Genomic DNA, 11,463 nt, shown 5'->3' on the forward strand with positions numbered 1-11,463 from the left:
GGTGTGAGTACCCCCAGTGCACTGTACAGTCGGTGTGAGTACCCCCCAGTGCACTGTACAGTAGCCTGCTAGAGCTCAAGGAAAGAGAACAGCTTTGACTCTTATTCTTCAGGAAAGAAGCCCCCAGCAAAGAAGGGCAGAACACGACAGTCTTGCAGGCAAAGGTTAAATGGGTCTCTCCACCTGTGTCCCAGCTCACACTGCTCCCCCTGTGGGACATCCGTACAGCTGGCTTCCCTCAGTCCTCTGCTTCAACGCCATTGCCATTCTGCCTTTTCTGAGAGACCTGGCTTCAGGCTAAAGGGCCACCTCCTCCATACCATCTCCTGCCCCACTGGGAATGTGCTGTTCAGGCCTCTATCCAATGTGGGTATTTTCTGTGTCTCCTCTCACATCAACCTCACACAGCACAAACTAAATACCAGATGGCCTGCAGCCGCGAACAGACACAGGCAGCATGGGAGAAACTACTGCTTCAGAGGCCTCCTTTGGAGTGGACTGTCCTGGGCTGGGTGTCCTCACTGAGGTCTGCAGGGGTAAGGAGCACACAGAGTTCCCTCACTTCAGTGGTAGAAGAACAGTACAGAGGATTGTTCTAGATTTGTTCCCTCGAGTTCCCTCACTTCAGTGGTAGAAGAACAGTACAGAGGATTGTTCTAGATTTGTTCCCTCTCAATGCTCACACAAATTCTCCACCATGGGAATGACTCCGCCTTGCCTGCAGCATTTCTCACAGGTCCTCTGTGTACGGACACACAGGCCACCAAGCCAGGGTTGGGATGGCAGCAGAATGGGTGAGGTAGGGAGAAACCAGGAGGTTCCCAGAGACCTGGGAAGGGCGGGCTCAGATCTGCTGGGACTGAGGGAGGCTGAGTCAGCAAGCAGGCCCAGGGGACAGGCAATCCTGACTCAGCAGTGAAGCAGGGCAGGCTGGCGAGGAAGGGAAGCCGGATGGGGAGGAAAGGGAAAGGCAGCTCTGTATGGCAACGCCTCAGGCCTTGGGTCTGGTCCTGCTGACTATGTCAAGTTACTTAAGCCCCTGGGCCCCTTAAATGGCAGGGCCATCACTCTGCAAAGCAGGTGAGGAGATTAAATGCTGCCAGGCATCAGGTCTTTGACAACCAGGGGCTTCACCGCAGGGAGCAGCTGCCTTTCCAAGAAGCCAGGGAGTACAGAGCAGGGTTAGCACTGTGGATCTGGGCTAGACTGAGAAGACAGACAGAGTGCAGAAAGCACCCTCTTTCACTCTGGTGGCCCAGAGTCCACTTCCCCAGTCACCATGGCAGGGAGTGAGGAACCACAGACTGGGGCTTGACTGAAGTGGAGAACTCAGATAAGAAGGCAGAGTAAGTCACTGGATGGCTGGCATATTCCCAGGTATTGGGCTATCTGGCCCCGTGTCTCTCTCTCCTCTCCTCTACAGGGTTGCATGGTCTCTGGCAATGTGGAGCTGGTACAGAATATGGTTATGAGAGGAGGGCAGCAGCCTATGGGGGCCTGGACAGCTATGGGTCCAGGTGTCCAGTCAGACCTGAGTTCCTCAAGAAGGGGCTGGTGTGGTATATGGTAGATACACACACACACTAATTACATGGTGAAATACAGGGACAAAGGAAGGTGTGGCCCTGCTCACCTTGGCCAATACTGCCACAAACTTTTTCAGGGCCATCAGGCGATGTCCCTCCAGAACTGAGAACTTTCCCACTTCTACACGCAGGATGTAATGTAGAGAGGATTCCAGGTCGGCCATGTAGATCTTGGAGCTGAGGACAAGAGGAAGGAGAAGAGAAGGAGCATTAACAGCGCAGGCGCTCAAAGGAATGAAGAGGGGCACTCCCAGTGTCACAGAAGTGCATAGACTTGGCTCTGGCAGCGATTTGCTGAGCACCTTAGATGAATGACCTTTCTAGGTCTCCATCCCCCATCTGTATAACAGACATAACACACGGCTCACAGGTAGGTTGCTGACTGAAAACAGGTGGAAACCAGCTTGGTGCAGGTGGGTAGGGCCTTCTCTCCAGGTCCAGAGCTAGCCCCTTCTGTAACTCATGAACCAGGCTCATTCTGTTTTGAGCAAAAAACCCTTAGGGGCAGACAAACAGCCTGACTGCATATACACAGGCTCGCACAGGGAAAGGGAAAGGCCTGGAGTTTAGCTACCCACCAAGGCTAGGAGCAGTGATAGCAGAGAGACAGGAAAGAAAACAGGTTCTCTACTTCTTTCAGGGCTCGTATGCATACCGCTTCTAGACCTGTCAGGTCTTCTACCTCTCCAGCTAGCTGTGCCATCCCAGGTCCACCATGCTTCTATGGGGTCAGCTCAGGTACTGCTGGGAACGGCATTGAATGTTGGCTACTTCCCGACCTCTGCCTCCTGACACCGGGGCTCTGGCCTCAGCATAATGGTAAGCTAGTTTTCTGAGCTTAGGTAATTCCTATTCCATGGGTTATTTCACCTGTAGAACTAACAAATCATTCTGCCTCTTGAAGATACAGAGCCAACAAGGTCAGCTACCAAGATGGGCAGCGACTCTACTCACACTTCACTCTCAGGCAAAATCTCCACTGTGGTGTCCTCTGGCCTCAGTTCACCTACCTCGCTATTCTGATGTTCTGCCTCAAGAAGTGACCTCATTGGTCTGGAGAGAGAGCTTAGCAGTTAAGAGACTGTACTGCTCTTCAGAGAACCTTATATCAGTTCCTGGCACCCACACCAGGTGGTTCACAACCTCCTGAAACTCCAGCTCCAAGGAATCTGATCACCTCTTCTGGGTATGACACACACACACACACACACACACACACACACACACACACACGTATAAATAATAAAAATAAAACCTTAAGAAGTGGCCTTATGATAGAATGAGATGATGTAAGATGCTGGCAAGCACAGATCTTGGTATAGCTCTTACAGCAATTTGGATAATCTGAATAAAAAATGGTCAATGACACCTTTGTGTGCAGGCATGGGTGTGTAGTGTACACACGTGTGCATATGTGTGCAGTTGTGGCTGCACGTGGAGACAAGAGGCTAGCATTGGGACATCTTCCTCAATTGCTTCTCCACTTTATTTGTGGAAACAGGATCCCCACACTCAACTTCGAGTTCACCACTTCAGCTAGACTGGCTGTCTATAAAGCCTGAGATCTGCCTGTCTGCACACCTCAGTGCTCGGGTTAGAGCTAGTCACTAGATCCAGCATTCACATGGTGCCAGTGATTTGAACTCCAGGCTCATCTTTTGCACAAGAACTTTACCCACTGAGCCACCTCCCAGGTATTCAGTGTCACCTCATACGTTCATTTCCTTATCACTGGGTTTACTCTTTCCACTGCACTTCACCTATAAAGTCTGCTATTAGCTAGGATGTGAGATCCTTTCTGGATCTTTCTCCCGGTTCTCTGTGCATCCCCTACTTATAGGCTATCCTTTTGAACCAGCACTGAGCTGCTTGGTCAGACATCCTTGCTTAGTACACAGTTGGGTACGTACTAAGCAAGAGGTCTCCATCTCCGTGGACAGCATCATGGTGTTTACTATAAAAGTGAAGCCCAGGAGCCTCATAGCAGTTCTTTCACACTTAACACTGTGCACAGACAAGGATACCTGAAAAGGCAGCAGACTCCCTGATACTCGTAGCATTCAGATGCAGTGGGGTGACTTTCTAGAAGGGATGCTTTGAAGGGGACTATAAAGTCTATGAGCAGAGACGGCATCAGCCCTGTGTAGTCAGCAAAGCCAGCCATCAAGGCTAGCATAGTGACTGCCTGTGTCTCATGCAAACGTGTTGAGCTTCATTTTGCTCTAAGCAAAAATTGCGTAGGAGCAGAAAACCAGATGGGCAGTGCACTCACACACTGCTCTAAAAAAGCTGGTCCTCTGCAAGAGTGAAAAGCTAGGCAACTCACTAAGGCTGGAGAACCAGTACAGCAGAAGGGCATGGGGGGAAGCATGGGCAGCAGTTTGTCTCTTTCAGAGCTGATGTGCACACAGATGCCAGACTTCGGGTCTCATACTCCACTAGACAAATTGGAACCCACAGTGGTCTAGCACGTGCGTGGCCCTGACGAAACAATTGCTCAGGACAGAAATTAGTGAAGACCCTCCTAGTAACCCTCCACACTGATTCGACTTCTCCTTTCCCTTCCCTCCCTCCTTGCCTTTTTCTCGTTCACACTCTTGACTTCTCCCTGGAATTCACAGTCCTGCCGCTGTGGCCTCCTAGGTACTGGCCTTACACGTGTCCAGCCCACACCTGACTTCTACTTGCTTTTGTGTAAAGTTGAGCTTATGCAATGAGAGCAATAGCCAGCATTCCTTCAATTATGAGGAATAACGTGCAACTTTTGTTTGGCAAACCCGCATCTGGCACTGAGGCCCTGGCACACAGGAGAGGCCACAGCAAGATTCCTGAGCATGGTCAGCAGTCGGGGACCCCCAAAGGCCTAGTCTGCAGCAGGGCGTTACTCAGCTTGGGATGCAGTTCAATGGGAGAGTTTCTAGCATATTCAAATCTTGGGTTGAGTTCCCAGTCAAGACCCAAGGCCAGTCATGCAGGGACAGATGTAGGCTATCCCTGTGACAGGAACAGTGCTTGTGGAGGGGATGTGACCGTGGCCAGAGAAGAGGTAGGAGGAGGGATGGACGTGAGAAGCCGGTGCCCTTACTGGTCTGCAAGCTTCCACACTGTGGGAGCTATGTTTTCAGCAGAGACTGGCGCAGCTGTGGTCGGGGGAGCCTCCCTGGTTGGTCCAGACAGTCCCCGCAGGTAGGATGTATAGAAAGGCCTGGACTCCATCAGCCTGGGAAGAAAGCAAAGGGAAGCAGTAAGTACAAAGGGACAATTGCACAGCTGGCCAGTGTCAGGAGCGTAAAGAGAGTGGGCCCTCCAATAGCAAGGCTTAGCAAGAAATTCGATCTAAACTTGTTCTCATCTTGTTTTTGGCCCCTTAGGTCTTACTTTAACTCATCCATTCACTGTCCATGCTATGGAAACCCTTTTATATCAGCCAGATGTGGAACTCCTAACTGAAAAAGCAACTGGGCCTGAGAATTACTTGGCCATGGTCTTTAGGCAGGTGGGCTCCACTGGGAACAGCATCCATTCTGCCAAAGAGAACTGGAGATACAGTTCATCAGAAGAGCTGTTACCTACCTAGCTTGTGCAAGTTCTGAGTTGGGTCCCCCTCACCACAAAGACAAAAATCTACCAACTTCTGCCCATGACAGGAATCGCTGGGTTTGACTGTCTTCCCTACAGGCTAAAAGATGACTGGTCTCAAGGCAGTCACCCTCCCACAAATGTGTTCCAGGACATCACAAGGTGACATTACTCCCCAAGGAATTCAGAGTTTGGCATGTAATTTTAAAAATAATATCAATAGCAGAGAACCAGGTTTGTCCAAATCTTCTTGATTTCTCTCTCCTAATACTGGAGTCTTAAGGGTAGGAAATATCTCCTCAAAAAGGTCTGGCCACGATAAGCATCAGTGACAGGATGTCCTACGGGAGCCAGCATCAGTAAGCGTGGCTTCCCTGCTATGCCACCCCAGCTCAGTGTCTATCAACGAGCAGATGGCCCAGGAGCAGCATCGTCACAAACAATTTTCTCCTTCACCAACCTCAAGTGAGGAAACAATGCCTCCTCTCGCCTCTAGGACTGGCACTCTCTGGGCCTGCCCAGGAACTAACATTCCCCTTATGAGCATCCTGCTTCTGGACTCTAGAGGCCTGCCTCAGGACACTGGTGACCTAGGCTATGGCAATAGCAAGAGGCTGCCTAGCTTAGCCTCAGTGTAGGGCTGGTACTAACGGCCGCAAGAAGCAGATTTCTGGGTGGCTAGGGTAGCCTTGCGCTCTTTGGCCCCCTGAATTTCTGCCTGCAGGGCCAGGCTGACATCAATCATCTGCCTACAGAGGGCACCAAGGCACCATCTGCTGCCATTTAACAGGCCAGTCGGCAGCAGGAGTCTGACAGAGCAGCTGAGGCTGGCTTGATTGTTTTCTCCTGACATTTTGGAATGGGCTATTGTCTGGCTCCTAATGAACTTTTCTGCAATTAGAAAAGGAAAGGGAGGGAAGGTCCAGCATGTCTGAGTCCTTGCCAGGTCTGCACCCTGTCAGTGAACTCCTCTGTGGACAGAGGGGATGGGTGTCATGGCTAGGGAGTGGTGTGGATGCCTTAGAAGCATTCGGGGTGAAGGCAGAAACCCTAAGCTGCAAGGTTGGAGGCCTTGTCTCACACCGAGGACCAGACATCTGCTTCTCCTGTTTGCCTGTTCTTCCTAGTGACATCTCTAGGCGGGAAGAATGAATAGATGGGGTGGGAGGAGAGATAGGACGATATCACACTTACACAGGCACTCTGGAGATAGAGCCATTCCGAAATAGCAGGTAGCATGAGGGAAAGTCAGTGACATCAAACTTGCTCACCACGTCGCTCTCTGTATTTAAGACCCTGCGTACTGGTACACGGCGTTGGGAGAGGTCCAGAGCTACCTGGGGAGACAGCAGGATGTGGGGGGCTTACCTAGCGGATAGAGAGCCTGAGTACCAGGACTGCTCCTCAGCAGGTAGTAGGTAGCAGCTAGCAGCTGTATTCTATCTAGACTTAAACCTTGCCAAGAAGATCACTGTGAGAAAGCTCATACAACCCTGAGATTATAACTACTAAACACCACCAAAGATAAGGGCCTTGGAACTGTGCAATGTCCTGTGGCAGTACCAAATGAACAGGGTAAAATGCTGTTTATTTTTATTCTTACATGTATAAAGCTTTATATATGTATCCTAGGTTAGAAAAACTATATTGATCAGACACAGTCCTTTTGTTTTTAGGGAGAAATAACGAAAAACAGTATCTCCTGTTATGTACTACACTATGTATTAGAATGCCACATTAATCTTCAGAATAACACTGGGACAATAGCCTGTCAGGCCTTCACACCACAGCTGCAGCAGGTGCGTCCTGATGCTACAGGACCAATCTGCCCTTGACTCGACCTCCTTACCTGCAGAATGATAATGATGACAACAGTAACAAACAGAAATCTTCGAGGGCTGTTATGAAGATTGCACTGACTAAACTCATTAAAATGCTTGTAATAATGGCCAGCACGTGGTAGACATATATGTTATTTATTAAAAATATATAATTTAAGCTGGGTAGATGGACTGGACTTCAGATGCCCAGAACTCATGTAAAAGAGGGGGTGGTAGCAGGCATCTGTAATCCTATGCCTATGGGGAAATGGAGATGAAGACAGGAAAAGCCACAGAAGCACACAGGCCAGCTAGTCTGGCACATACAGTAGTGAACGAGAGACCCTGCCTCAAGTACACTGGAAGGTAAGGACTGACGTCTGAGGTTCCCTTCTGACTTCCACATGTGCACTGTGGCATGCAGATGCCTGTGTGAACATACACACCAGGACATGGTGGGACATACCTGTCATCCCAGCATGAGTTCAAGGCCTGTAGTGGTCCAGTTGGTACCAGGGAGCAGGGCACTATGCTATGACAGACCTGACCCTGTTGCTTGTTGGCAAAATGGGACTTTGGATTAGGAAAGCAGCCAAACACAATAAGCAAGGCTTAATGGGCCATACTACACTAGTAGGGATGTGGAAGGCAGTGGGGCCGAAAGCAATGTAGGTTATGATGGCCCAGCACAAGAGGGTTCAGAGAAGAATATGAGTAAGTGTCCTAGAACTGTTCTTGTGAAATGTTGGCAAACAATGTGGCTGTTTTCTGCCCTTGTCCAAAGAATCGACCTGAGGCTAAATAAGAGTTTTGGGTTAATGACTGGCAGAGGAGATTTCAAGACAAGCTGGTAGTGACTCTGACGTGTGGCTGTTAAGGGTCACTCTCAGTCCATGTATAATAAAAAAGAACAAGCTGAGCAAGGAAAAAATATAAAACATACAGTTTGAGGAGAGAAGGAGCAACCAGGAAGTGTAATGGAGCTAAGTCCTTTGCTCAAGGAGATTAAAGAAAAGCTGGACTTAAGAAAAAAAAAGAATAAAGGGAATGGCCTCAGGCCAGGCCCCATCCAGCTAAGCTTCTGAAAAGGTCCAGCTGAGTGAGAGCTGAAGCAGCTAAGGAAACCATGGAATCAGAAAGCTGTGAAGCTGTGACTGAAGGAGGGGGTGGGTTCCAAGCCCAGCAAACAGCAGAAGGGCAGCTTCAGAGTCGAGGACATAAGAAATGGGCTGTGTGGACTCTCTCCACAGCTAAGGAAAGCCTCTGAGGCCAGGTGTGTCAGCAGAGTCCTTGTATGGAGGCCCAGAGAGACGATTTCCTGAAGCTGTGAAGCTGAAGCCTGGGGTGCCTTCAAGAGATCCCAGGATGTTGGGGTTGCCAAGAGTCACGGGAGACCTGCCAAGGAGAGCTGCGAACAGGGAGTGGAACAGCCCAAGAGAGAGAAGTGGTTTCAGTCAACACAGGTAAAAGGAGTGGCGATCTGAAGAGCAATTTGATATCAGACATGAAGAGTGGAGTTTGGAGTTTTCCCTGATGGTTTTCAGTCTTGTTTGGTCCAGTATTTCCTCACTCTGCTCCTTTTCCTCACTATGCTCCTTTTCCTCTCTTTTGGAATGGTAATGTATATCCTGTGCCATTGTATGTTGGAAGCATGTAATCTGCTTTTTTATTTTGGTTCTACAGGGGGTTACAGTTAAGAGACTGCCATGAGTCTCAGAAGAGACTTTGACCTTCAGACTTTTAAACAGTGTTGAGACTATGGGGACTTCTGAAGTTGGACTGAATGCATCTTCACATTATGATATGGCAATAAGCCCATGAGGGCCAGGGTGTGGAGTGGAATGTGGTGGTCTGAATAAGAATGGTCCCCATAGGTTCATATATTTAAATGCTTAAGGAGTGGCATTATTTAAAAGGTTTAGGAGGTGTGGCCTTGTTGGAAGAAGTGGAGGGGGCAGTGAGGGAGATTTGAGGTTTCAAAAGTCCAAGCCAGGCCCAGGGCTCTGTCTTCCTGCTGCCTGTGGATCAGGATATAGAATTCTTTGTTACTTCACCACTACCCTGTCTGCCTGCATGCAGCCATGTCCCTGCTATGATGACAATGGACTAAACTTCTGTACTGTAAGCCAGCCCCAATTAAATGCTTTCGTTTATAAGAGTTGCTGTGATCATGGTGTCTCTTCACAGCAATAGAACACTGACCAAGACAAGGCCAGTCTCAGTGACCTAGTGAGTCATAGGTCTGCCTGAATTATGTGGAGCTCTGTCTCAACAAAACCAAATCAAACCCAATGCTATTCTGTAAGCAGAACAGACAGTAATAGTAAACAGTCCTGTTTTGTAGCTGAGGAAGCACAGTGTAGAACTGAGTGATGTTATGTGCGGTGAAGGGAGAACTGATTCTAATCAACATCTGTCAACCACCTGTGTTTGACAGGCCTCACCAAGACACAGATAGGGACCCCGGACGGCCAGGCACTCTAAGAGAACTGCTGGCAGTTCCCCTAACTACACTCTGAAGAGCTGAAAGGTCCCAGACGTCATCAGCAAGGAAAACTGTCCTGTAGACAGCAGTATCTAAGATCACCCCCTCAGGTTTCTTCTCCCAGTTTGGTCTTGGCACACCCACCTGGCACTAAGAAAGGCTCCCAAGCCATCTGTGGTAAGTCCGTGAACCAGCACCATAGTGGGTGCTCTCTATGGCAGGTGAAGAGGTGAATCTTTATAAAGTCCCTCTGCAAGCTGGCCACTCATTCAAGCTCTTTATCTAAATTGCCTTACTGAGCTTTCTAATATGACTAAACATAGCTACTTCTATTCAATAGCTAGGAATAAGGCTCAGAAAAAGTTGGGCAACTTGACCAAAAATATTCCTTGAACTGATGGAGAAGTGCAGTCTGCACTGCTGGCCAAGGATCCAGTTTCCTCAGGAAGGACCAGGTTAATTCTCATGTATCTGCTTTCCTCTCTCCCCTCCCCCCTTTAACCACAATTCTATGAAGTTAGGGCAGAGAAGGAACAACACAGGTTTTGAGTCAAACTACCCTCTTCCACATTACTAGCTGTGTGATCCCAGACATATTATCCCGCTTTCTGAAGTTTAGGGATTAGCAGATATGTGTTGGTATCTAGTCCTAGATTCAATAAACAGCAGGTACTACTTTTAGTTTCAGAGAGAGAGAGAGAGGAGAGAACAGACACTAACTTTTCAAGTGGAAAGGTAGCTACACTTCCCATATGCCCCAGCAGGGGTCAGGCAGTGCCTAGCTAACAGGTGTACAAGGACCAGCTGTCTGCTCCAGGGACTCTTCGAGACTCAGGGAGGCTGAGCAGCTCACCTCTCTGCCCACGTAGGAGTTTTTGTCTTCAAAGATCAGGGCCAGGTACTCTGTGTTATTTTTTGCAAAGAATTCTTTGATCTCCTTCATCCTGTAAGAGATGAATGGGGTCACTTTTTCTCCATAGCCCGGTAGCCCGTGGAAATGAGGTGAAGACCCCCAAGGCTGCAGGACTTCCAATGCAGAACACCATAACCCTGCGGCCTCCCTCTGCCAGCCCACAATGGAAGGACACCAAACCTTCAGTCTCAGAGGATGCCACTCATGCTACCTAATCTTCTCATTTGACCCACCTTGGGTTTTATTGCCTTATATTTTTCGTTCTGTCCCTTTTAGGAGTCAGGAGTAAACAGGAGGCAGGCTGGGGAGAAGTGGTGGGGATGCTGGCAGACCAGCTGTCTCCACGTTCTGTGTAAGGCCCAAGCTTACTGAAGACGGTTTTACTGGTTCCCTAAAAGACTGGTGATTAGAACCCATTAAACGCAAGCCCTGGTCCACGGCAAGTCATGACCAGTGGGAGAGCAACGCTTTCCTTTCTGAACAGGGAAGCAATGACCTAGAGTCCTAGGTCTGGAGAATGTAGAAGCCAATGAATCCAACCTCTTCTGCTCAAGGTGAGGAGAATGAGGCCCAGCCTTCTTGGATAGAAATGATTAAGAACCATCCTGCAGGGCCTATACTGCCCTATACCTCCTCTCTCTTCCTATCCCTTCCAGCTTACATCCAGAACCCCCCACCCCCTGTCTCCCTCGCTCCCTTCCCTCTTTGGCGGCATAGCACCTCCCAGCTCAGCCTGCTCAGGCGCTGGGACCGAACCCGAATCGGGAGGGCAAAGGGGAGGGCGGTAGTTCCTTTGTCTCCATAGCCTGCCTGCAGCAAACAGGGTGGGCCCTTTGTTTGCGAGCTACCCAAGCAGCACAGAGTTTTGATCTGGGCACCAGGAGAGACATCATTGGGGAGAAACATCACTGGAGAGTGACATCACTGGGAAGGTACATCAGTGGGCAAGAAGACCTGATCCTGTAAAAGAAGATCCATAGGGGAGCATTCGGAAGAAACGATGGGCAGGCGCCAATGCAAGAATTCACCCAACAATCTGAAAAACAACATGAAACCACCAGAACCCAGCGACCTCACAAC

General features: G+C 49.3%; 1 protein-coding gene across 1 annotated transcript in view; it reads right to left on the minus strand.

Moving 5' to 3' along the window:
• Window positions 1-11,463, minus strand: part of Qsox1 (quiescin sulfhydryl oxidase 1) — a 44,937-nt gene that overhangs the window by 7,747 nt on the left and 25,727 nt on the right. The window contains exons 5-8 of the mRNA XM_026787618.1: window positions 10,324-10,414; window positions 6,360-6,502; window positions 4,672-4,806; window positions 1,634-1,763 (exon numbers count right to left, since the gene is read on the minus strand). Of these exons, the coding sequence (XP_026643419.1) occupies window positions 1,634-1,763; window positions 4,672-4,806; window positions 6,360-6,502; window positions 10,324-10,414 (499 nt within the window). The remainder of the gene's footprint in view (window positions 1-1,633; window positions 1,764-4,671; window positions 4,807-6,359; window positions 6,503-10,323; window positions 10,415-11,463) is intronic.

This window comes from Microtus ochrogaster (assembly GCF_000317375.1).
Source record: "Microtus ochrogaster isolate Prairie Vole_2 chromosome 6 unlocalized genomic scaffold, MicOch1.0 chr6_random_2, whole genome shotgun sequence".
Lineage (NCBI taxonomy): Eukaryota > Metazoa > Chordata > Mammalia > Rodentia > Cricetidae > Microtus > Microtus ochrogaster.